The sequence below is a fragment of the Rutilus rutilus genome, assembly GCF_951802725.1.
Source record: "Rutilus rutilus genome assembly, chromosome: 13".
Classification (NCBI taxonomy): domain Eukaryota; kingdom Metazoa; phylum Chordata; class Actinopteri; order Cypriniformes; family Leuciscidae; genus Rutilus; species Rutilus rutilus.
Genome location: NC_140218.1, coordinates 17,758,716 through 17,785,879, shown reverse-complemented (window position 1 = coordinate 17,785,879; position 27,164 = coordinate 17,758,716). Strand labels below are relative to the sequence as shown.

The following is a 27,164-nucleotide window of genomic DNA, read 5'->3' as shown; positions in this document are numbered from 1 at the left end:
TAGTTTCTGTCTTGTTTTGTGTGAAGTACCTTTGTAGAATCTTCCTGAGATAGTCAGAGGTGAAAGTTCACAGAGGTTTTAAAATGGAGATCGTGTCGGTTTCTGCAAATTCTGCTGGTTTGTTATCACTTCGTGAAAAATGGCAACACAAGTCACGTTATCTAGATGATCGTGTTGCAAATACAGGGGGAAATGCAGTTGTCATTTCTTCCCATACCGATTTAAGGGCCACTCGTTGGGCTTTTGACTCTGAATCTCTAGGATTTAATCTCCTGAACTACTAGAGACCTAGAGTCTTGGCAGAGCGGGTCTACTATGTAATTGGGTCCGGGTGGTAGCTACGTTTTGTGAGCTTATAGAAAATCAAAGAGTCAGAGTGTAATCCTGGGCGTAATATGAAGCTTAGCCAGTCTGCCAACACTCTTGGCCCCTCGGCTGCTGCGCACATACACGGCAGTCTCTTCTAAAAATTCATTTCTTCTTTTAGTTCTCGTTTTTCCTCAATGCAGATTGTTTGTATATGTTTGCGGGTGGCAACAGAGTCACTCTTTCATGTTAACTATAGATTTCTCTTTCCAAGAACTGCACTTGCATAGTTGTGACACTGTCATATTGTTACTGTAATTATGCTTGCAAAAAGCCCAGGTAAAGTAAGACTTGTGAAAACTGAGCTGGCAAGCCTTTGAGAAGAGATTTTATCTTGAATATGTGCACTTTGTTTTGGCTACACACAGACAAATACTGAACAATGTGATCTTTTTAGTATTCATAAGTATTTGTACTGTACTCTGTATATTATTTTAGACATCGAAATTCACAAAAATCAACTTAATGACAGCATCTAAAATGTATTTTAGATCTTTTATGTATCAGAGATTAAAAGATATGTATATGAGATTCACATAACAATGAATTCATGAAATTGAAAGGTTGGTTAACCAACATCAGTTAAATATGTTTCAAATTAAATATTTGTAATGTTATCACATTTATTGATCAATTTACAGCGTTTTATTTATAGTTTATTACTACACATTTCTATTTATTTATGTATTTATTTATCCTTCTGAATTCATTTATAAATAAATGTTACAAAAGAATTTTATCTTATTAACCAAGGAGGCCCTCGGAGAGTTTTGGAAATATTTGTTCTGACCAGTCGGATTTGTAAACATATTTACGTCTCAAAAGTTGTACACACACACACGCACACGCACACACACACACACACACACACATACATATATATATATATGTATAAAGTTAACATTTTAGATGCTGTCAAAATGATGAAATTGTACATTTATATCTGAACATACAAAAATGTGTCTGTAAATGTTACGTTCAAAATACCTATGAATACTAATGACATCATCCTAAAAGAAAGAGGTGATACCTGGTGCGGAGAAGGAAGCTTGTCGAGGGGGGGCTTCGCTGGTGGGCTGGTAGCTGTCGTCCTTGTGCGGGCTGCCCACCGAGTCCTTGTCTTCTTGATAACTGCCCTCGTGAGAGTTGGGCATGGTGTCAGCATCTTCTGCGTTGTCTTCTTCATCGCTGCAGCCTTTGGGCTGTACCATGTACACGCCTTCAGGGGGATCGTCGTTTATATTGTTGGGTTTGAGTCCCCTGTGCTCACCCCGTTCAAAGGACTGAGGATCGTCGGCATACTCGCCATTCACCCACTTCTCTATGGCCTCGCGCCGTTTCTGGTCCTCCTCGAGGCTCTGGCCCAGGGTCAGGACCTCTGGGAAGTCGCTTTCAGGCCTGTCGCCCTCATCGTAGAGCAAGCTGCCCCGCTCGCTGTTGTCCACTAGGTCTGAGTCTCCCTCGGCATTCTGGGAACTGCCGTCGTACACCACCTGCCGGCTAAGCTTGGCACAGATCGCATTCAGTTTTAGGCCACCTTTCCTTTTGGCGGCCATCGTGGATTTTCCTGAGGTCTTTTCAGTGCATAAACTCCTCTCAGCTGTTAACAAAAAAGAAAATTCATATTGAATTTTTCTCTAGTTTTTGTTGAACTTTTAAATAAGCATTTATTTAACAATTTAACACCACTGTATTGTTTTTTTCACTTTGTAATTTTTTTTACTTATTTATATTTTACACATTTGTATGTATTTATATGTCTGGATTTCATTTATATATACATTTTATGAAAGAAAAAGGAACATTTTAGTGGTTAAAACAAAAGATTTATGGTCATTGTTCACAGTTAATTCACTTGCTCAATGATAACAGCTGCACCATCCTTGAATACTGCAAGCAAACCACAATGCCTCTCGCTAAAAACCACAAACCTGTTTAACTAAGTGCATTTTAACTAAGTTTTAATTTGCTGCTACTCTTAGATGCAGACACTGACACAAAAATATAAAGCTAAAAAGAAAAAGTCCCGTGTGTCTGTAAGATGTCATTCACACCTATGAGAGAAAGTGAGAAAGGGAACGAGAGAAGTATCTCTCCTAACAAACTCAGAAGAAAAACTAGATCGCAATCAAACCCCCAACAGTGTGTCAAGCAGCCACTACAGTGAGATATAACCCTGAACATGACAGCAGAATAGACACAGCCTGACACTGAAGACTCTCTTCACCTAAAGAGGCCCAGCGTCCTGCCAATGTGAGCCTTAGCTCTGACAACATGAGGATGAGAGTGCAGAAGACTATAAGAAAGAACAAAAAGTGCATCTGGAAGTAGAGAGAAAGAGACAAGAGTGCATAAAAGAGATAAACACCGAGAAAAAAGTAGCTGCCATCCCCTCACCTCACATCACCTCGCTCACCCTGCATGCTTTAGTCTTCACGGCTTTCACTCAAATTCACTGTCAGCCCCCAAAACCTGCTCTTACAGTGCAGAAGACCACCACACCAACAATGATGCACCACAAACACAGCTTTTCTCATTTCAGCAAAGTCAGACACACACTTCCTGTGAATATAGACAGTTGACAGTGTACTGGAGCTGATCAGTCACACACAATAAAGAGATTCGGTCATAACGTGGCGTGATAGACTCATCACATATTACCTGCTGCACACCATATTACCTTACGGCTTAGGGCAGTGTGAATTTCCACGCTTCGACATTCCAATAATTCTGTGGAAATCTGCATACAAGATTCCGCATGGGCCTGGTCATTTGCTATTTCACCCCAATGTGCTATCTATAATATCTCTCCCAGTGTCAACTCCCCCCTGCAGCTGTTCTGGGTCCGTCCATAACCAGAGATGACTATTTAAGGGCAGAATTCTCTCACTGCTAAGTCACCCTTTCGCCCGCAAATCTGATGCAAAGATTTAGCAAAGTTCACTTTTAATAGGTTTTCCAGGCTTAAAATCGAGCCCGCTCGTAACAGTAGATGTTTATCATGCAGTAAATAAAAAATGGGAAACCTGCGGGACGTATAATGGTCTGTGGAACGCTTTAGCTGGTAGTTAGACGCTGTGTTGAGATGAGCTATTTCTAACCGTCCCATGAAGTTGTCAATAAAGCTGTTTCGATTCGAACGGATGCTTTAACAAGAAAACCTCACATTGTTTTTGAAGGGAACGTAACTATTTTTTTCTGCATAATGATCTTTTCAAGGGACTCAAGGTTAGCCTGTTACACTCTAGATGTGCCGTGCACCCTGTGGCCCGGCACATGCTTTCTCAGTTACTGTATTTACACTTAACACTTCCTCTCTGAAACAATGAGCTGAGGAATTATGCTCGCTTTGTGCTGCACCAGATGCATCTGAACGCCTCAGAAGTGCACATTTTTACCTTAGACAATTGCAAGGCCCGAGGTTGAAGAGGTCACCCAGTTGAGGGCGGCAAGTTTGAACCCAAAAAAAGAAAAAAGAAAAAAGAAAAAAAAATCAGCTGCAAAAACTATTAGGAAGTGGAAACATAAATTCTGAAGTATTTTTTCAGAACACCTCCAAAGGAAGATTGAGGTCATTTGGGTGTAACAGTACAGGTCATCTACTGTTTACCCTGCTCAGTATTTCAAGCTTTAACTAGTGATTTCCTTTGCATTGCAATCTCGCTTTTCCTTGTAGGAAATGACCCCTGAGAAGCGATCTCGTTCCATTACCCATAATTTATGTGCGTTTTTCCCAGCATCTAAAATTAACACTCGCCAAGTGGCAAATGCAAGTAAAAATGTATTTTGTCAGTAAATGCAACTGCTTGTCAGTTGCCAGGAATTTTATAAGGAACTGCAACACAAATATGTTGTTGGTGTGTGTGTATGTATATATATATATATATATATATATATATATATACACATACTGTAATAGTATCTTAAAAAGACTTTAAAAAAAAAAAGAACTAGAAACATGCAACTACTTTAAGCACCTTTATCTTTAAAAACGAAGGCTGTGCACTCGAAATACATATATTATTTTATTTTTTTTAGAGATGACATCTGAGGTTTTAAATGAAAGAGAATCAGGGCACTAATGAGACGCTCCTTAGCTCAAAAAAGATCACGGAAAACCAGTTAGTAGCTGCTGCATTAAATACATGCCCGGCAAAAGATATGCCTCGGCTCCGGCCAACAATGGGGAATCGCTATGGTAACACCGCTGTTTACTCCAAGTCGTTTGTGTTCATGATAGCATGCAGTGCGATAAAATCAGTAGGGACGCAGATAAAAGAACAGCCTCTCCTCTGGGATCCCTCCCACCACTCTGGGGACTGGCACTCATGTTAAGAAAAATAGGTGTAACAAACAGCAAACCTCAATGATTTGATGCGTCCAAACGTGTTTCAGTGAATTGCTATTATTTCAGGCCCTCGAAAGACGCCTGTCAGTGCTGAATAATAAACGAACGGTGGAGATGATCACAGCTAAAGCTTGTTTTCTTTAAGAGGTCCTGTTTATTTTAATGCTGACAATATTTTTACTGGAAATAGTGCAGAGCTGGAATTGCCATAATGCTTTTACTGTATAAGGAGAAAACCTTTGCGAAAAAGTCAAGAAACTATTTTAAACAGATTCAACAATAAGAGTGAGAGAGCTTCTCCTTTTTATCTGCTCGCACATCAAAGGCCCCACAAGCCCTGTTTCTTTTCAGAACCGTGAGGCGGAGGACGCCGGGAATGACAGAGAAGCTGCCTTGAACGTGGCTCTCCAGGCCCTGCATGTCTCGTTTAATGCCGAGCTTCTGTTTATGTGCCGGAATGATATCATGCCCAATCAAGTGGTGTTTCAAATCCTAATAATGCCGTTGGAAGTGCATTATTTGTACGAACGTGTGCTGACTGCAATCAGCCCACCAGAGTGAGGAAGTGGCTGTTAATGACTGCTTAGATTGGCGTGTCCTGTTCTTCCCTCTCTCCCTCTCTCTCCCGTTCTGACAGGAAGAGTATGCATGCTAAAGCTGGGATATGACATACTCCGTCTCACCTGGCATCCACTGCAGCGATTGTTCTAGAAACAAACTGTTTACTTGGCTAAACCCTTGACTTAACAGTGATCTAACACTCTGATCTGCCCTGTCTGATTTCATGCAGACTTTCAAAATATGTTGACTAATGCAAGGACAAAACCCAGATAATACAGAGCATTCATTAATGCAACAGGTCTGGACGGCGTTGGATTATTCCTCATTATTCAAAGATCCTGATTCTGTTTTGACTTTTTTTTTAAAGCTTTATTCTGATATTTAAAATCCTTTTGACAGATTAACTGACCTGGCATGTGTCTGAATGAACTCTTTTTTGTTCTAGGTGGGGGACCCGGGACCTCTGACTGTCAGGGGCCTCTGCAAATGTAAAATTAATGAATGAATATGAAGTAAATGTGAAATAAACAAAGAAATGAGAACTGCTCCATGTTCCTGGCCTTTTCTTAGCACTTTATTTTGCATATTTGCAATTCAGTTTCTCATTATTGCAACAAGATGGGGCCCTCAAAGAGGCAGGTTCCCAGGTGTTCCTCACCTACTAAAGCTTGGACACACACACACACACACACACACACATGCTGAAATAATCCCTTCTGTTTTTATTTAGTTAATTTACAGCTTGCAGGAAGGAGTTAGTTTCCCCCACCGCTCCGAGGGAAGGGGAGCGGAAAAGTCAGCGTCGGACCTGTTCTCCACAAACCCTCGTTCCCCAGCATCTGGCCTCTCTTTCGATTTTATTACACAAGAATAACAATAAGCAGGTCTGCGACCCCGTCTACAGAATTTGCCGTATTTTTTCCAACGGTCTGTGCTGATGCTCCGAATTTCCATTTTCTGCATGCATATTTAATTGAGTTTTGTCCCAGTGGTGCGGAAATGATTTGTTTTTTGCTCTCTGTTCACTTGACTCCTCTTCGGAGTCGGTAACCCTGATTAAGACGTTCACGTTAATTTCCCAGCGCACACCTTTTTTTGTGCATTAATGGTTCTGATCGTCTAATTAAAACTTCTCAGCTTCGCTGCTGATCACCGCTCGTTGTGCCTCTGACCTGAAGTTTTAATTGCCGCGTCAGAGGCGATAATAATAATTTCTGGGTTCTGATGATTAAAAACAATGCCATTCCCAACTGCCGCTTAAAGCGGGAAAAGATGGAAGGAAAGGCTGAGGTGAAGCGTAGAGGAAAAAAGAGGTGAAAGAAAGAGAATTAGAAGGTAAAAGATGGTTATTTGAGGTTTGAAACAGGTTTGTTGAGTATCGCAGTATGAGAGGGGAGGAATGGCGCTAACAGGGCAGGTTTACCAGGTTTGTAGTGTAAATGAGGGCAAATATGACTAAACAAAGAAAGAAGTTCTCAGAACTGCACTAGGTTATAAGAAACATCTCTATGATGCTTATTTGAAAGGTTTTGTTTTTGGTCTTAGTGCTGTAATGTGACACTGCTGCGGTATCTGATGCCCAAAAGCAAGCTGTTGCATTAAGAAGTTGTGCCAAAAATAAAACGTCAGCTGACGTGCATTAATGGCAAAACTATGATGGGGTTTTATAAACTCCTCTATCATTCTGCCCTTTTTTTGTCTGATGGGCTCTAATGGATTTTTCAGATTCCCATGCAGGGATCAATTTTTTAGTGCGAGATAGACATCCGGACAAAACAATTATGCTCATGAGTTTTTCTTTTTTTTCTGACTTTAAAGTTTTGTTGTTGTTTTTTGAGAAGCAAAATATGAATGCAGAGGGCATGCACACACTCAAGTACACAGACACACACACACACACACTCACTCACTCAAATCTGTTGTATTATTAATCAGTCTGTTGCACATCTGCTTGCTTGCAGTGTGTGTTTTTTCCCATCAATAAAGCACTTATTGCTTTTAGTCTGGAATGTGACCTTGCATGTTGCATGCTGTCATTGGACTGACCTTGAAGGACCTACTTTGACTTCTCCCTCTCTCTTTTTTTCTCTATCTGCCAGACTGGAACCTTCTGCCACATACAATAATTCAGTTACATCCCGTTGCAGGTAACAAAAACAAACAAGCCGATGGGAAAAAAAGGCACGCACATACTCGCCGCCGAGGACAATGGACAGAAAATGGCAGATGCATATTTTGACACACAGACGGAAAAGGAAATATTTTGTTTAAGCAATGCAGTTAGGCAGCAACCCTTCAATTCTGAGAACAAATACATCTCTGAAGCCTAATTATGAGACAAAGCATTTAAGTTGTCCCCTGAGGATAGATGGACTGGACTAGGGAAAAGTCAAATCTGAGGTAATGTGAACGGTTCTGCACGTGCCCTGATCACACTTGTTAAAATCGTTAAGGAAGTTGGTCTCACAGCTGGCACAATGAATAGGCCTGATTCCAACTCAAGAAGATAGTTGACCAAAATATGACAATTCTGACATCATTTAGTCAACATGCTGCTCCATAGATTTCTTTCTTCTTTATTTTTTGTGGAAATCGTGATACATTTTATATTAGGATTCTTTGATGAATAGAAAGTGTAAAATTAATTGAAATATAATTTTCTTGTAATAATGTACTGTAAAAGTACTTTGATCTTGCTGACTAATTTTATTTTTTATTTTTTTTATCTTAATGTCCCCAAACTTTTGAATGGTTTATTGTAATTTTCAAAAATAAAGTCACACAGGTTTGGAATAACAAACAATGAGGGTGAGTAAACTTTGGGTGCACTTTCCTTTTAAAAACATCAATGGTTGTCAATGCCCTACTTTAATATAATCATGTTTTTACATCTAAAAATAACCCACAATGGTCTCATCACCTGTTTGCTGGTAGTTTGATTGAAGCATGCCCTGGCACACAGAGTTAATTGACCGAGCTGCCATGTTTGAGGGGCAGCCCGAGTGCAAAGCAAGAATTGACAGGAAGCAAGGTTACAAGGACAGGCTCCCAATGCCACTGAAGGGCACTTGAGCTGATATCTGCACAGATTAACTGCTTGAGATGTATTTTTGTCACGAGGAGCCGTGGTTAGCGTGGGGCATTGGGGAGCAGACGCTGAAGGGGGTGGGCTACTCTAGTTCCTCCAGTGCAAGGGCACAACGAGAGGTTGGTGGCCACAGGAGCCGCCCAGACCGGAGTCTGTCACTCAGAGTCATTATCTGTGGGGATATATTTAATTTAGTGGTTCCGGAGCTGCGCTGCTGAGTAAGCCAAGCCACCATTAGGGCCGTCCTCTGGGGGAAACACAGCACACGCCGCTCGATTAGTTATCAATTAAGAGTGCAGAAACCTCCACCTGCCGTGTGAGAGGGAAACAGTGGCAGAGAGGAGCGGGACCCAAATGATGTCGGACTTTTTCTTCTGTTTTCCTCTGCCTCATTCTCTCTCGGGCCTTCGAACGTCAGGTTAACCTTGATATGAAGCGCTGTCAGGCCAGATAACGTCAATCAAGGGGGGCCCTTTCAGATAACCTCAGTGTGAAACCTAAAAAGAAACCTGTTTAGATGTTTAGACATGCCCCCTCTCACCAGCATATGAATTTCATTAAAGTGAAATGAGTTGTGGCACTTCTTTAACAAGACTCTTAAGACATTTTGACAGCATTTAAGACACTTTGCTGTTAAAAAATTAATGAATTAATTAGCCATTCATGGAAAAGCATCTGGTTAAGATAGTAAAAGAAGTTGGGAAATGTAAAAACCTCATTGAATGCAGTTTGTGTTACTGTGTTGAAAAAGAAAGTTTGACTTTAAAAGTTAAAAAAAAAATTGCCAGTTGGTTGAATGTTCAAAGCCATGAACTATGATTTGCTACATGTAAATGCATTGCAGAAGAATGGGAATTCTCATGGATGGACAAACATTTGAGAAAGACTGTGCACTTTGAATGAATAAATTTAAACTATAAATAAACTTTTACAGTGGGTGTAGAAACCCATTTTCAAACAGTTTTATTGCTGTGGTGTTTTTTTGCAGCATGAGATACAATGTAAAAAAATTAAGTAAGTGTGTGTGCGGCTTAAAATTTTAAGTTTAGTCAACTTAAAATGTGAAGCTTTACTGAACGACAACTTGGATATTTGAGTTGACTAAACTTTTTTTGTTTATAGTGTAGTGCATTGTCCTGCATGAAAATCTGTTTATATCAGAAGGCACTATCCTTCTTTTTATACCGTAGCAGAAGACGGTCAGTTATAAACTCCACATATCTTGCAGAAGTCCTATTGACACGCTCAGAGACCCTAAAGGGACCTTGCATCTCACTTCCCAATATTCCAGCCCAAATCATCACCCACCACCTCCTTGCTGATGCCAGTCTAGTTAGAATGGGGTGTCCATTCATCCAGAAATCCATCCAATGTAGTATGGCATTCGTCAGTGAATAAAACTATTTAAAATTGAGTCTTCATGTATTTCTACACCCACTGTAAACATCTCTCTTTGTGAGCTTTCTTGGGACTCCAGTTGCTTCTTCTTGCTGTTCAACAGTGGCTTTTCTTTTATAGCTGCCCTTTTAATACAATTCATTTGTTTGACAGAAACTTCCCTTAATAAGCCATCTGACCAGGTGTAGTTCTGTGCTCTAAATCACTCAGACATTTTTTGACAGTTCGACAATCTCCATTCAGTTTTTGCAAAATATTAGTTGTTTTTATGCCTTTTGCAAGACATTGCACCATTTCATGCTTTTCATCTTCAGAAAGATCTTTCTTCCTCATCATATTGCACGAGAACTCTGACTTGCTTAAAATTGTGGAACAACATCAAGCAAGTTTTCCATTTACCTAAAAAGACCTGGCAAACTACTTAACAAACCGGTCTGAGACTGATACCAGTTGTCTAAAAAGATCAAATAAAACACTTTCTTTAAATATATAGTATAAATATCTGCTTGTAGGTTGTCTAAATGATTTCCAAGCTGCTGTATTTATTTCATTTTTGGTTTGTTTTCAAAGCAACTTTATGAAATTCTGCTTGCGTTTTAATGCACACTATAGATCCCGGTGCATTTCTCTTTCAGAAACGAGAAAAGAAGGGTGACGTTAAGTAAAAAAAGACTACATTACCAGACAGGAAGCCTTGCTGACAGCTTCGATCCCTGGCCACCATTAAAGCATTTGCTCTGCTTCACAGACTCTGACTTTTTTTTTCTTTCTTTTCTTTTTTTACATTTTGCAGGTGTCCCCTGAACTTCTCTAGTTCTTTAAATTCCCTTCTGCAACAATACCCCTTTAAAACCAACCTGAACTCTTTTAATCTAGGGCTTTGTTACAGTGAAGTGCGGTCAGTTGACAAGAGTGAAACATCTGAATCATCTTGTGAGTGCCATAAAGCTCCATAAAGTGCTGGTTAAAAACACTCAAATCTACTGTAAAACATGTCATCAATATGCACAGTGTCATTTATGCACACTACCAGTCAAAGACACTATGTTTGCATTGATCTTTAATTTTGTAGACAAAATTTTATTTATTTATTTAATAATCTTATATTTCTTCATTTATTTGATGCATTAGCCTGCAGCATTTATAGGAACTCCATATGTGCTGTACACTTGAAATGCTTAACATCCAAACTTTTGTATTGTCACTGGTTTCTTCTTTAGGATTATATATTTCTTTCATGATTTTATACACCTGCAAATATGAGAGTCATTCTCAACGGTGGCAAATGCTTTTAGCAGGTTTTGCAAGAACATGCAAACTTCAAGTTCAAAATGAGAACATTTCATAACTGTGTACAAAAACAAAGCGATAGTTTTGTGAGAGAAAAAAAAAGGCTGTGGTTGCTCTTTTTGGAATCATCATGAGTAGAAAGAAGCTTTACAAAAGGTGAGCGTGTGTGTGTGTGCTATTTTGGTCAAAGAACACAAGAGGAAGTATTGCATACTGACTCAAACAAAGAATATGCTTTTGATAAAACCACATCAGCTTCTTGTATATTCTACACTAAAACAGGCTGGTTTCCTGATTTTTTAGATGTGATGTGCCCTCAAACGGAAGCTACACAAGTAAACAGCACAACAGCTCAGTGCACAACAAAACGAGCGGTGCACAAATGATCACAGACATTGATAACAGTTTTTAAACGAGCAGCGAGGGCAATATCATTAACACGCCATTGTTTTTCCAATGCACTAAAAATGGCACAAATGCATTCAGAGCTTCTGCCACACACGGGTCGCAATTTTGCATTTCACCTGCATTAGCATTCGACTTATTATTATTTTAAAATGAAAACGGATTCTCTGTTGAAGTGCAAATCTGATGAATTACTGTAGCAGATTGCTGTTATCAATTATTAAAACATATTTTATAAATATTCAGGTCTGTCATGCATCTAATAATGAAGGCTTTGGAGAAGGTTACTTCCTGTGCGCATCCTAACGTGTCAGAAATATCACTTTTAATCACGACTCTGTCAGGGTTTTTGCATTTGAACCACACACACACACAAAAAGCACAGCTCACTCTCTCGCTGTCTTTCTCCCCTTCCGCTCATCCGGGATGGCCAGTTGCATGGCCACATCATTGAAAGCCCGGGACAGCCCGTGCACACATGGCTGCAGTGCGCTGCTGCACTACGAGACTGATCATTTGAGAGGAGAATAATGCATTAACGTGGTTCTACCTTCTGGACACACCTAGTCCCACAGCAAGTGCAACCATATGGTGCGATGCATATTCATATTCCTCTGTCTGCACCTCTGTAATGCTTAAACAGTACTTCATAAACTTCAAATGGGAGGAAGAAAAGATGAAAGGGAAAGACTGACAAAAAGGTGAAGAATAAGTTTTTTTCCCCCACGTTTCCTGTAATTCTTTTGGTTTCTGCTGTGGTTTGTCTTTGTGAAAAGGATGGATGCTGAAAACTGATCCTGGTGCAGCATGTGTGTGTGTGAGCCTGAGGTGTCTGGCTGTGGGTAAACTATGTTGTCAGGTGGGCTTGCCGCTCTCTCTCCAGCAGGGTAAATACCAGGAGAGGACGATGTGGAGATTAACGCTGTCAGATCTGCAACAGTAACCCTTCATTATCAGAGCACCAGGGCCTACACACACTCAGTCACTCACACACTGTCCTCCACTGCATGGGCACAGAGTTAGTAATTACCAAACCAACCTCTTCCTCTCTCCTTTTCTCTTCCTCTGTCTCATTCTGCTACAGTCTCCATGTTTATCTTTCTACCATCGATGTATGTCAATCATTTTGTCGCATACATACAGATTTTCACTGTCAGAGCCATGTACTATATACATATATGCACAATCAAAAAAGTGGCAAGTGTGGTTGGCAGAAATGTACACAAAAACATGATGGTTTCAGGCTGTATGTAATTTTGTAGAATAAAATATAATTACATGACGCAATATATTTAACAATATAAAATATAATTAAGTGTTATGTATTAACACAGAGAACATCATTTAGGTAACTATAAATCGTTTAAATAATTAATAAAACATTCAAACAAATAAATAAAACAGCATGGTCTATGTTTTGTAAATAAATAGTATGTCTTGTTAAATATAAAATAGGTTTTCACTAAAACATAAGTTAGGGTAATTATGATACAAATTATAAGGTAATTCATAGTTTTTAATTACAAAAAAATAATTCATTTAATAATAATACAATTTATAATTTTTACAGCATTCTACAGTAAAATTACATGCATTGATATAAAGTATAATTAATAGTTTGGAATTACAAAAACATTAAATTGATTTAATAATTATTTAATATATTTTAGAGCATTCTACAGTAAAATTAAATGCATTGATTTTTTAAATCTATACATATATGGTAATGCACAGTAAAAAGCGGCCTCTCGGTTAGTGCATGCTCTGAGATACTGAGTTGTGGTGCTCACCACATTATTTATCTTTTATAAAAATAAAATATATTTTCATAAAAACATAAAACAAGGAAATGATAATACAAATTAAAAGGTAATTCACAGTAATTCATTTAATCTAGTCTATTTTTAATAATTAATAACAATTATTTAATAATGATTCATTTTATATTATTTTACAGTAAAATTAAATGCATTAATGTTACATCTATACATATATGGTAAATGTACAGTAAAATAGTGGTCTAATGGTTGCGTATAATGGTTGTAGTGTTCTTGTGGACGATGTTTGCGTCCAGCTCATGTCATTTCCTAATAATAAAATAATACCAAAAATACTACGGCATGTTTAAATGACGGCCCAGCCTTTTGCTGGGCGGCCTGATACACTTGATGCCATGCCAGGCGCGGTCACAGTATGTGTGTGTGTTTGGTGTATTAAGTGGCGCTTTATCAAATTAGTTTGGTACCCAGCTGATGAGTAATAAAGGTACAGTGGAGCCCCCACTGACTCCCAGACATCAATCCTCTGAGCGGGAGCCAAACGCAAGGCCTGGCACTGCCTGAGGCGTACAGAGCGCCTCTCCCCACTGATCAGCTTATGGACTCTCTTCAACCAAACTAATATTAACACTGGGCATGTGGAGGGCTTCAGCTGTCTTACCACTTCGAGGAATAACGCTTAATGGATGCTGTAACAGGTAGGTCTTTTATTCAAACCATTGCTGTGGGCTTTTGTTTTTCATCTTGTTTACCGTCTTCATCAGAGTCGATGGCCTGCCGCTGTACATTTTTCCAGACGTCGTCCTCTTAAAGCATTGGCTCTCAGGTGTCGAACAGAACGGAGACAAGAGGGGAGATGATAGCGAGATCAAACGGAGGACTAGAAGGACGACGAGAACAGAGAAGGAGAGAGAGGGAAGTACCGCCGCACGACTGTAATCTCGCTCGGCGTTGGGCTTTTACACAAATACAACAAAATGCAAAGCGCCAGAAGAAGGTGGAACGGAGGGGAGGGTGGGACATCAGAGGGCTTCAAGCCCGTGGAGGAGTTGTGCGTGTCAGTTCTGAGCAGCCGCTGGGACTAACAGTGGAGAACAGAAGGTAGCAGCAGGCGGATCACAGCCGATCAGGGGCCCTGAGAGAGATTCTGTCTCCTCCACCCCAGAACTGAGCTCGAGTCGCTCTCTGCAGTCACATATTCATCTCGCCCGACTTTACACAACACCCTCTGCAATACAATTACTACTAATTTCACAAGCTTTCAGATGTTTTGCTTGATGCTAGTCCAAAGTCACTGTGATGTTTGAACCTTCGGACCCTGTTTAATATCTTTATGGAGCTTTGATGTGGTTAGAAAGTTTCTGGCAACAGATATTGCCAAGTTGATTGGGTTATCACTAAAATTGTTGAGGTCTAGGACTACATTTTTAAATGCGAGTAGGCCAGTGGTTCTCAACCTTTTTGACCCTAAAGGCCCCCTTTGTCAAAGCCCCTTTTATCTAAGCTGACATGTACCCCTGGTACTTTTAGCAGTTTAATTAAGATAATGTAAATGAAAATAGATATAAATACTTTTAAGACTAATTGGGGGCCCCCTGGAAGTTTGCTGAGGTCCTCTAGAGGGACCCAGCCACCTGGTTGAGAGCTAAATACTTCTAAATGTCTAATAATAAATACATATTTATATCATTTCAATATATTTCAATATATAAAATAGTTGAGAAGAATGATTTCAGATATGACACTGTCTCCAGCATCTTGATGCTGAAAAGTCGCACTTTAGCAGGGCCTGGGACAATGTGCTTGGTGTCCCCACTGATGATGGCCCTACCAAAAAAGAAGCCTCCTTGTGCTTAAAAAAACACGTTTGGCCATCAGCAAAAAATCTCATAATTCCATCTATTTTCCGATTGTCAGAAGTCTATGGCTGAAAAAAGGGTTTCTCTTTTTCAAGATGGTGAGAGAGAGATCTTAAAGAGGCAGCTGTCGACGTGACAGATCTGATCGAGCTGAAACAAAGACAAACAAAGCTCTCTCTGCAATATGAGTTTAGTTAGCGAGAGAGTAAGAGAATGAGTTACGGCCGGCATGCTGCTGGGAAAGGTTGTATTTATGGGGGGATTGAGTAGGTTTAAATCCCTGCTAGGAAATAAAGTCATCCCTGTGCAAACTGGGGAAACATTTCATTCAGCCTACTAAACATAGTAAAAAAAAACAAAAAAAACACAAGACCCCCTTTTTTTTCCTAAAGGCAAAAGTTTTGCCCATGTGCTGAGATGGAGGAATGGCAGAGTATCACATTCAGGGGAGAATGAATACGTTCTTGCTGAATATTTCCCAAGACACAGAAATGTAAATGAATAAAGTTGCTGATTCCTTTAAAATAACATGCTGTATTAGTGGGAATTTCATTTGAATACCTGCATGAAGTTACACTTGTTTCAGCGTTACGATAACGCTAAAGACTTGTACCATGTCAAGCCTTGAAAAAGAGCCAAGAACTTCCAATTAAAGTCTTTATAAATTTGATGAAATTCCAAACTATTCCTTTCCTCAGACTCTCTGTGTTTCCTTCACAGCGTGCTCAAATACACCTCTGGCTGAACGCCCGCACATCCCTCCCTACCCCCCGCCCAGTAATCACAATTATTACTTAAAAAGGCTCTATTTCTACATTAACTTAAAAGGCCTATATCTTTTTCTTCCCCTCTTAGTTGGTGCACCCTCACTTACTCTAAGTATCTCAATAAATCAGCAGTTACTGTTAACATGTACTCAACAATTCAGTCATCAATCTTCCCCAGCTCAAGAGTGAAAACAGAGGGGAAATATCTACTCTGTAAAATCTCCCGTGCCCGTGTTTATGCACAGAAACACACACACACACACACAGACTCGCTATCGCACAAACAAACAAACCAATCCACTGGGACATCGGAACCATTGCCAGATCACCACGGAAACGCAAGCCAAATTCAATTGTGACCTCACCTTTCACTGAGGGCTCAATTCCATCAGCAATAGAAACAAATCAACAAGAGGTTGGAAAAGAGACAAACTTCCTTCCTCTCTCTCTCTCTCTCTCTCTTGCTTCATTCCGCCTCACTTTTCAGGCCTGTACTATGGGCCCGAAACTGCATATTGCATCCTTGGCAGCACACTGAGCTTCATGCAAATGTGTGTTTAGATTTAAAGACACTGTATTTATTTAACAAAAAGCGGAAGATCTAATTAAGCGATGGAAAAGAGCGCATCTTCCAAACAGAAGCTCTGAGGAAAATCCTCCAGTTGAAAGAACAGCTGTATCTAAACAAGCGCACGAGAGCACGCTCGATACCGGCAGTCACTCGCTTAGCTGGGCAAATAATACCACTGTCAACTAACTGAGAAATTCTGAACAATCACTAGCTGAGGCCTTGCTAGTAATTAATAAGAACAGCAATGTGAGAGAAAAAGTACACAGTGACTAATCCACATCCAATATAAACAAAAATTACAGGAGACTAAACGTTTGACTCATTAAAGAATAATAAATGATTCTATTTTAAGGACTTTGCAAGATATTTCACACCTGTGGAGAGCACGTGTGGAGTCTAAAACCTGCATTATGTTTTAAACAATCTAATACACTGTTTTATGAATAGAATTGCATTATTCTCTAAGATTTAATTCTACGTAAACGGAATAAGTTCATTAATACATTATGATTCAGTAAACTTTTAAAACAATGTTTTGTAAAATTATAAAACTTGGAAAACTACAGAAAAATACATTATTCTTGTTTTTAATTGCACTTCAAATTTTGATAAATTAATCAATAAAGCCAAAAAAAAAAAAAAAAAAAAAAGCTCTGTGAAGTTCTAAAAGCTGGATTTTTTTCCAATTATACATAAAATTGAAATAAATAAAAAGCAAAAAAAAAAAAAGTTTTTTAAGAGTTTATGAAGTTAAATTTTTTCTTTCAAATTGTTTAATTTTAAGTAAACAATCTAAATAAATTAAATTATTTAATATATCTATCTATCTATCTATCTATCTATCTATCTATCTATCTATCTATATATATATATATATATAATTCTTTTTTCTTTTTTTTGCTAAACTAATTAAGCACATACAATGTCACTTGTGCACCTAAAAATAAAATCACTCCTCAACTTCATATTTCCATTCAGTCATCACATCATAGTGAGGTATTACTTTACCAAAACACACAGTGAAAGTAATGAGTGCCTTTGTCATTCTACACCCTCACACCCACCCCATCCACAGCATGCTCAAGCCACCAGCATCTCTCACTCTCTCTCTCTCTCTCTCTCTCTCTCCCTCGCTGTGTGTGTGTGTGTGTGTGTGTGTGTGTGTGTGTGGCGCCTGGCGCGGGTCTTACCTGGCAGGAGACAGCCCTCCTCTCTCTGTCTCACCTCTCCCTGCTGCTTTGGAGAAATTCTCTCCACAAAGCAAGGCATTTTTCTCTTCTCTCCCTGTGCGCCTTTACGGCTGGGCTGCACTCGCCCTCTCTCACTCTACCCTTCTCCTCTCCCTCTCCCTCTCTCTCACTTGCTCTCTCTCTCGCAGCACAGATGTCAGGGCTGTGCGTGTTTACCCACTTTACCAGTAGGGGTCCTTCAACACCCTCTGCTCCCCACAGCCACTGTGGAAAAACAGGCCCAGGAGAGTGAGAAAGAAAGAAAGAAAGAAAGATAGAGAGCGAGAAAAAAAAGGGCCACTTAAGCCGATCTCCCGCGGTACGAGGCTGAGTGAGACGGAGCGGACGAAGTTAGACTGGTCAGTCACTGGAAGTCACAGCGAGCTCAGGCCGTTAAAGTGAGACCCATAGAGAGAGAGAGAGAGAGAGAGAGAGAGAGCGCAATAGAGTGAGTGCCTGCAGCTGACAGTAATAATGTCCCACATACTCCTCTCAGTCCACTGAAACCAGATACCACTCTCGTACCTTTAAAGCTGAAGTCTCACTTTTTTAATCAAATCGTTACTTTTTGAGACTCCAAACTCCAAACTAGCCTGATTAGCTCAACCAAAAGCACGAGTTTGTAGCGAGGCTATGCGTTAAGCTAATAAATGGAGTGGAAACCTGTTAGAAAACAATATTTTTTTGCAGTTCTTTGCATTGAATTTTATTGCAATTTTATTTGCTGTCACTTTCAAATTTATTTAATAAAAATAATAAATATAAAATTATATATATATATATATATATATAAAGAAAGACAAGAGGAAGGGAAAAAAGTTGTAAAACTCTCGCAGAGTAATTGACACAAGTCTGCCAGATTTGTCGGCTTTGGGCTATTCTTCAGCGTGGAATTTCAAGTTTTGCTCCTACTTGTGGGGCACTTTTCACATTGCAGTATTAATTCTGGGGCTGTTGCCCGCTCGGACCCTCTGTCACGTATAATGACAGCCCTCTCTCTCTCCTGAAGAAGAGTCACTCAGACAGAAGAATTTGAGACTAAGCACCAAATTAATATCATGGGCCGGACAGCCTCAAACTGCACATTATGGTAAGTGGAAGGTTTCAAGGGTGAGCTAAAAAACAATCATTCTTTAAATACGAGGTGTGTCGGTGGAACAGGGGAAATAATGTGGAATGAGAGCAGGGACCTGCTACTGGACTCAAATGGGAGGATGAGCAGTGTGTGTGTGTGTGTTAAGGATACTCGTACCCTCCTCCATGCAAATGAAAGAGCCGTGTGTTGCCTCTCAATTCATTCATGCATAGATTGATTGATCAACACAGAAGCATTGACCTGCTGAATATGGAAACTTGTCCAGTGTTATAAAGTTAACACGAAATCAAAATTGACCCCTATTTACTGTTGCATATTATTATAAAAAATGCATCTATGTAATATTTAATCAAAACGTAATTACTTACTATGAAATGACTTTCTTTTTCCACTGACATTGGATTATGTTAACCAATAGCCAAATGGCTATTTTGGCAATGTTTCGCACGGTACTAAATAATGCTCCAGTTTGTGTACAAACGATGCTTCTCTATCTAGCATAACAGTCAGGATATAAAGTCTTAATTTGGCTTAATTTGCTTACAGCTGTGAGCAGGATAAGAAACGCTCATGTAGCCGGACATGTTATCCTGGACCAACCACTAATAGCGTTAGCACGAAAGCAAATTGACAGTGTTTGAGCGAAATTAAACAAACAGTGAAATAAATACTTCAAACAAAACACAGACCTGTTAAAGACAGGTTTAGCAAGTTTCTGTCACTTTTCGCAACACTAGCATGATATAGATAAAGACTGTTTTGGTTAGTAGCCTAATTAAATATTGTGACAGAAAACATGCTAACTTATGACGTTAGATGTGCAGAAGAATAACGTTAATGTACTATATTAGCTTACTTGGTGGGAGAATTGTAGGGCTGTCACTAACGATTATTTTTGTAATCGAGTCGATTATTTTGACGATTAATCCGATTTTTTTTAAATGACTTGAAATACATATACAATAACAATGAGGCAATAATATTTGGTTCAAATAAAGTAACAAAAACAAGTAATCATTTGGTTTTATTCAACAACACTGTAAAATACATAATATAATATACATAATTTTGACAATCATCTTATGTACATTATGTATTATAACAAATGCCTGCAGAGGGCTCAGAGATGCACGTAACCTAGACGCATGTAAATAAATATTAAACCCGCAGGCATATACTTTTTTAATTGAATCGCAGCCTTTATGAATTCACAATAGCACTATGCTATAGTATGGTTTTTAAATGGTTTTAATATATCATGAAGACTTAGAAAACGGTCTAATAATTCGGCTCATGAATTCTCGTCCGTGAAACGGGCCACTTCCAGTATTTTGCCGGTTACTCGACACGGGTAAATTGCAAAAAGAATCGAGTACTCAAATTTAATCGAGGAATCGTGACAGCCCAAGAGAACTGCTAAAATCTTAGACACTTTTGTGGTAAAATTACTGTAATGCACAGCCTTGAAAGGCTCATAGCTTTATTATTTCCAAAACTAGAGCTTCTGACTGCATTTTTTACAAAAGCAAGTTACTAAGTCGACGACCTCAGATCATGACACTTGCTCTCTCCGACAGTGTCTGTTTTTCTTGTCTTTTTCTTTTTAACAGGCACTTCTGCTGTCATTGCGCTGGGACGTGCGTGTTCCCTCTAAATGGCTTTTCTGACAACTGATCTGTAAATACAGCCAGATCTGCAAGTCTCTCCTTTTCTCTCTGTCTAGCATCAGCAACCCCAACCCTAAAGCAACACACACACACACACACACACACTGCCCCCATCGCAGCCCCACGGCACGCCCCCCCTCCCCCCTCCCCATCTCCATTCCCTCAGCCACTATAAAAACACAAATATGCCATAACTCAGCTTGCCCTGCCACACTGCCTCCATCTTGCCCTGTACCAGGGGGCCCCTCAGGAAGGTCACCAACAAATGGCTTTCCGATTCACTGCCCCTGAAATAATTTTGTGTATTAAAACCTGAATCTGCACTTTCTGGCATGAAAGCTTTTCTAATTATTCTGCCGTCCTTGGGATGGACACAGATCCTTCACACGGGGGGGAAACAAGCGACGGACCTGCCTGTTCAGCCGCCACAAACATCCGCTCTCTGTCTTTTTTTTCTCTCTCTCTCCCTCCTGCCCCCCTCCTCCTGCCCTCCTCTCATCTGCTCCCCTCTCACTGCTATATAGCTACCCCCCCCCCCCCCCCCCCAATCTGTTTTCAAAGCGTGCCTGTCCTTTATTAAATTGTTTTCTTTTCCACATTATCAGTTGCCATGGAGACCTCATCTCTCGGATTATTTGAATTTCATTATATCTATTGATTTGGGAGCATTTCATCTTTTTTATTGTTTTTCTGTCAATTTTCGAAACGAATAACCATCTAATTTGCGTCAGTGCTGATTACGTTCGTCCCTCAATAGAGGTCGGCAGCTGCGCCGGGGAAACAAATCAATGAAAAACATCATAAAATTCGAAAGTACAATCAACCAGGATATGGGTGACATTCCATGGTTGCTGAAACTAAGTCATCAAAAAATATATACTTTTTTTGCGCCTCTGCATGTGAGCGTGTGCTTGCGCGTGTGCGTCTGTGATATATATGCATCCATGCAGGCCAATGATAAGATTCAATACCAAGGGATGCTATAGTAAACTCAATCTACTCTTCAATGCCCCCCAGACCAAAACAAAAAATGCTTACTTTGTGTTTAAATAATTTATGCAATTTTAGCATTTATATATAAATTTTTTAATAAGCCGCTTGGAGCAAAGTGGCCATTAACAAAATACACAGCTGTCCAGTGGGCCGAGCACTCCAGATCAATTGCACTTTTTTATGACATGATAAAATGCTTTTAAAGCAATTTACACAAATATGGAAAAAAAAAAACCTGCACCCGGGCTTCATTTATTCATAAGCCAGGGTATTAAAAAAAAAACGTCGTGCAAAAGCCAGCATGAGAAGATGGTCCCAGGCCTAACCGAATCGGACTAGCTGTCCTTTCTGCAAGGACATAAAGTTTCATTACCAATGCACGCAGTCAAAGGCAATTTAGAAAACACAATGTGCAAAAGAAAAACATCAGCATATTGGAGGTGTTTGCGTATTAAGGGGCGCCGGCGCTTTGTTTCCCAATTTTATGTTCATTATTTATTTTTGCCCAGGACGGTCTGCCATTGACACCCCACCCTCGAGGGAAAGAGCGAGGGAGGGATGGATGGATGGATGGATGGATAGATGGGGGCATGTCCAAGGTGAGAGAGATTGTTGGGAAATAATAAGAGGTCCTGACAGGAGTCCACACCTCAGCGGTACACACATACACGTGGCAGACGGGTGTCACCAGGGAGGCAAACGCCGGTGTGTTTGCGCGTGTGTGTGTGTGTGTGTGTGTGTGTGTGTGTGTGTGTGTGTGTGTGTGTGTGTGTGTGTGTGTGTAAGGAGGCGAAGGCAGGTGTGTGGCACCGGACCAACACTATCCATCAGCCACTCTACAAACAGTCCCGGGTCTAACGCTGACATTCTAATCCGTTTCATTATGCTGGTTTTGTCACAAACACAACTATGTTACATACTGCGTGCTATTATTTTTAACAAGAATTCTGTGGCAGCTTAATTTCCTTTGTTTTATTTCCGTTGATGCTGGTTAAACAGTTTAGGCCAATTTTAAAGAAGCTTTAGGCTAACATCTATATGCTAGTGTACTCCTAACAGGTGAATAAATCACTTAATTTTTATTAATATTTACTAAATATATCTTAATTTTATATATATTGCGTAACTACCATTCAAAATGTTGGGTTTGGAAAGATTTTTATTTTTTTATTTTTTGTTACGTTTACCAAAGCTGCAGTTATTTGCTCAGAAATACAGTTAATTTTTATTTTAATATTAACATTTAATATCTAATTTATAAACATATATATATATATATATATATACACACACACACACATACATTTTTTTTTTTTTTGAAGATACCAAACTTTTAAATGGTAGTGTAAATGAACGTATTGTTTATAGTCTCTCTCTTAAAGTTAACCAACAAATTATTGTCCAATCAAATCTCTCTAGAATGAGAATGCCCCGCCCTCTAAAACCTGGTGCTTCTGACTAACAACAGCAAGAAGCAAATAATGCTACATGAAAGAGACATAACAGCAGAAGGAAAGGCCCTTGAATATGTCCTTCCTAAACTTCATATTTCAATAAGAAATACATCAAAACACAAAAACTGAACTAGTTGAACAATTTCACAGGGGTTTTGAAGAAATAGAAACCAAAGCACATTTTGCTGTAGTATGAGCTGTCTGTACTTCAGCCGGATTCAAGTCTATGTTGTGGAGACATACATCTACTGTACCATTAGGTTCATGAGTGCAGGAGCTGAACAGCAGGCTAATCTCATTTCAAAGCTTCTCTTCTCCTCCTCATGTGCTGACAGTCCTGGCCGCCTGCGCTCTTTATAAATGCTCTGCTAAGGGCTCCATGTTTGCGACACGTGTCAACATTTGACAAAGCATTACTTTTCGTACACAATATCCCGCGCCCGGGCCTCTGAAATGAGGTAGCTAACAAATTAGCTTTTTATGTTTATTTGCGCGTGGGTGTGTTTGAGGAGAGGATGGGCGAAGGGGGGAGGCTGGGGGGGGGAAGCGAAGGACATTTACGTTAACGCTTCTGTTACGCTGAATGCTTTCTTACCAAATCAGCTTACTAGCCTTACAAAAAAAGCACTGTTACGTTACCATGTTAAAGTGATGGAAATAACATTGTTCTTATACATCAAGGTACTGAATAATTTGCATCTTTATATACTGTGGTGTTCACAAAGTACTCCAAAATCCTGGTATTTTCATGGTGCATGTTATCCAAAAAAATAAAAATAAATAAATAAACATATTATATTACAATTAGTGAAACATAAGACAAAGAAGGTGCTAAAGTCACGACTCCCACTGAAAATTGGCCAAACACATTTCTCTAGCCTAGAAGACTGGATAAATACTATTTTATGTATCACTATATGAATTCAGAGACAGTAATTACACCATTCTCTTTAGCTCCCACACAACAGTGGTGGATCTGAGCACAAAAGTGCAGTTCAGTGTACTGTACAATCGTAGGTGTATAAGTCACTTGACAGCTCTAGTTCTTGACAAATGAACACCACGGCACAGAGGCTTCATTGATCCAGTTTTCAAATGTTACATTAATAAGCTGGAAACACTGTGTTAAAACCACTTGATGTTAAGGAAATGACAGGTACTGATAGGATTGCTCTTCCCTGTCAGCTGTGGGTTAGAGGTAAGCACAGCAGTTTTGAAAGCGATTTCAATATTTGCCACCCCAGCGGCTCGCCTCTTCTCTCTTATCACTGTGGCAACAATAACATGCTTGTGTTTCAAACCAAACATTCCCACACTGAATAATAGGCGATGTCTGAGTCCAGCCACCAGCAGCAATTTGTTTACACTGGGCTGATCATAAACTACAACTTCCTACTGAAAAGCCATTTCTGCTTGACTTGATGCTCACAACAGCATATATCAATACAGAGAGATATCTGGCAACGCATTCACATTCAGTTTTTCATTTTAATGTGTGGATTGATCATCGTTGGTAACACAATGTTCTATTATATTTCAATATTAACCAATACATTATGTTTATACATTTTTAATTGTATAATAATATTAAGATTGATTTGAAAATGCTGTATTTTGGGAAAATTTAGGACAATGATAATGGTTGTTTAGCAGCTTGAAATGCTCCCATTTTTCGTTTGAAATAAGGCTTTATATGTCTGTCTTTAACAAGGTCAGTGTGACCACAGTATTTGTTGGATATCCCTGTCTCTGCGCCCAGAGCCATCATGTCAATCAATGCATCTTCTAATTAAAATGATCTGTTGCCTAAATGTGACGCACTTACACAAATAAGCACACAAACCAGTCACAGGAATGTACATTCCACACATTCAGTCCAATGAATTTACATAACTTCCCCAGTTTGTGATTACTGAATGAAATAATAAAGTAAAAAAAAAATCGATATTATTTATAAAATTATAAAAACATACAAGTAAATGTAAAACACACACACACACAAAAGAATAATAATAATATAATATAATGTAATAATAATAATAATAAGAATATAAAGATTGCACTAACAAAAAACGATTTCTAGCCAATGGATATAGAGCTAAACATAATATATATATATATATATATATATATGTATATATATATATATATATATATATATACACACACATCTAAAATATAAAATAATTAAATATTAAAAATATTAAATGTAAAAATATATTATTAATAAAATAAATAAAATAATAAATAAATAATTTTATTTAAAAATGTAAAAGAATACAAATATTTTATAAAGATTGTATTTATAAAAGCATTTTCTAGACAATTGAACATTTAATATTTAAATAATATATATATGTATACTTTTTTATTAAAGAAATTTAATAAAAGTTACAGGCATAGAAATCACAATATTCCCTGATTTGGTTCACAAATGTACAGAGTGAGAAGTAAGTAAATAAATAAAAAGAAAGAAAGAAAGAAAGAAAGAAAGAAAGAAAGAAAGAAAGAAAGAAAGAAAGAAAGAAAGAAAGAAAGAAAGAAAGAAAGAAAGAAAGAAACATGGCATTACAGCCCAGTGAAGTAGAGACGGACTTATGGAAGCGTAGAGGTCTGGTTAAAGCTTGCCCAGACAAACAGAGCGATAAAGCATCATGTCCATGCACAGAGGCTTTAAAAAGCACAATTAAAGAAGGACCCAGTTTAATAATTAAAATGCATAATTATTGACTCCTATTTTCAATTCCTCGCAAAGTACATTAGATCAGGAAAACAGATACAGGACAGAAGGGATGTGTATCTAATGCACTCTTTCCTGCTTGAACTTCCTTTAGATCCTAAAGTGCCAGCTCGCTATTGAGATTTGCACTTAATGAGGATCCGTCACAAATAAAAGAAAATCTCTAAGACTATCAACAAGCATTACAATCACCCCCCCCCCAACCACACTCAGTGCCAATGCCCACCCGGAGAGCCAGGCCAGACAGGGGAAATTTGAGGGTTAACTGTCCCTTAGGGGGCTATCAATGCACGGAGAAAGCGTCACTGCTGGTGCCCCCCATTCTCGTTTGACAACCAGGCCCTAACAGATTAACATGCAGTCAAGAGTGATATATTTCCTGCCAAGTAGTCAAATCACTGCTGTATAATGATTTTGTGTGTGGGAAGACACAAGAGGGACACTCTTAATTAAGAGGAAATATTTGTTTTGGGGTTATGAATCCGGCTGATTGTGATTGGTCAACTTACAGCGACACTGTTTAAATAGGTCAGTCGGGTGATAAATTGTCATTTTGACACATTAAAACTGTGACGTAAAGAGGCTGGAGGAGAAAGAACGGATCAGCCGAAGAGGTCAGAATGAAATGGCCCAGTTTAAATGGAGGCCACTGAAATTACCAGGAGAGTTCTTACAAAATCCTGAATGCCAAGGACAGGTGGATTAAGGTATTAAAACAATCGCATTTCAGTCTTGAAATAGTCCTGCACACGACTCAGCATCAAGCCTATCTATTCAAGATCAGGTGCTAGCAAATTCGCACCATGCGCAAGATCTGCTGTAAACATCAGCGAAAGCTAATACGAGCAATGATTATGGCAAGTGTTCCTGAAACAATCCCATCATGGAAACATTTTTCGTAAAAGCACCCAGATGGCGAGCTGCCGGTGGCATGTTAACATGCACAATTTGAAAAAGCTGCCAGAATTCAACCAAATATAACAACTGAGCTTTTAGTGTATCTTTTCCCTCCTCTAATTAATATCAGAGAGCTGACTGGAAGGGAGACGAAAAGACAAGGGTTTTTCTAAAGTTCAGTCCTGAATCTATTTACAGTGCAGAATTAATAAGAACCCGAGGTGATAATAGTGCCAACACACTCAAACATTTGGGTGAGTGATTTTAATTTAATCAAAGCTGTTTAGTACAAGTCTATTCTTTAGTGCTACAACTGTTGAGCAGGGAGAGGGGGGGGGGGGGGGGGGGACTCTCCTTTTGCCTCACTTTCAATCTATCCGAGTGGATGGAAACCCATAATTTCTTCAAACACCACTATAAACTAATGTGGTGTTGATGGTCAAGCCTTGAAGTGTATGTGCTCATTTATGGCTGTTCCCTGCGAATGAGGAAATGGTTGAGAGAAAAGACATACTGTATCTCTGTCAAATGGACAGCTCTGCAAACTTAAATACTCCCATAGATAATAAAGCTGGTTATAAAACGCATACTACCCAAATAGCACTTTTTTTCTGTCTTCTTAGGACAATACAATTTTTTTTCTTTTCTTTTAAAATC

General features: G+C 39.0%; 1 protein-coding gene across 3 annotated transcripts in view; it reads right to left on the bottom strand.

Moving 5' to 3' along the window:
* The window catches only part of casz1 (castor zinc finger 1), an 80,004-nt gene that overhangs the window by 31,825 nt on the left and 21,015 nt on the right, over nucleotides 1-27,164 (bottom strand). For 2 of the 3 annotated variants that reach the window (XM_084428884.1, XM_084428886.1), the window contains exons 1-2: nucleotides 17,622-17,726; nucleotides 1,397-1,966 (exon numbers count right to left, since the gene is read on the bottom strand). In XM_084428884.1, coding sequence (XP_084285010.1) covers nucleotides 1,397-1,966; nucleotides 17,622-17,700 — 649 coding nt within the window. In that variant the 5' untranslated portion in view covers nucleotides 17,701-17,726. Of the gene's footprint in view, nucleotides 1-1,396; nucleotides 1,967-17,621; nucleotides 17,727-27,164 lie in introns of those variants that run through there. The other variant, XM_084428885.1, reaches the window with a different exon arrangement.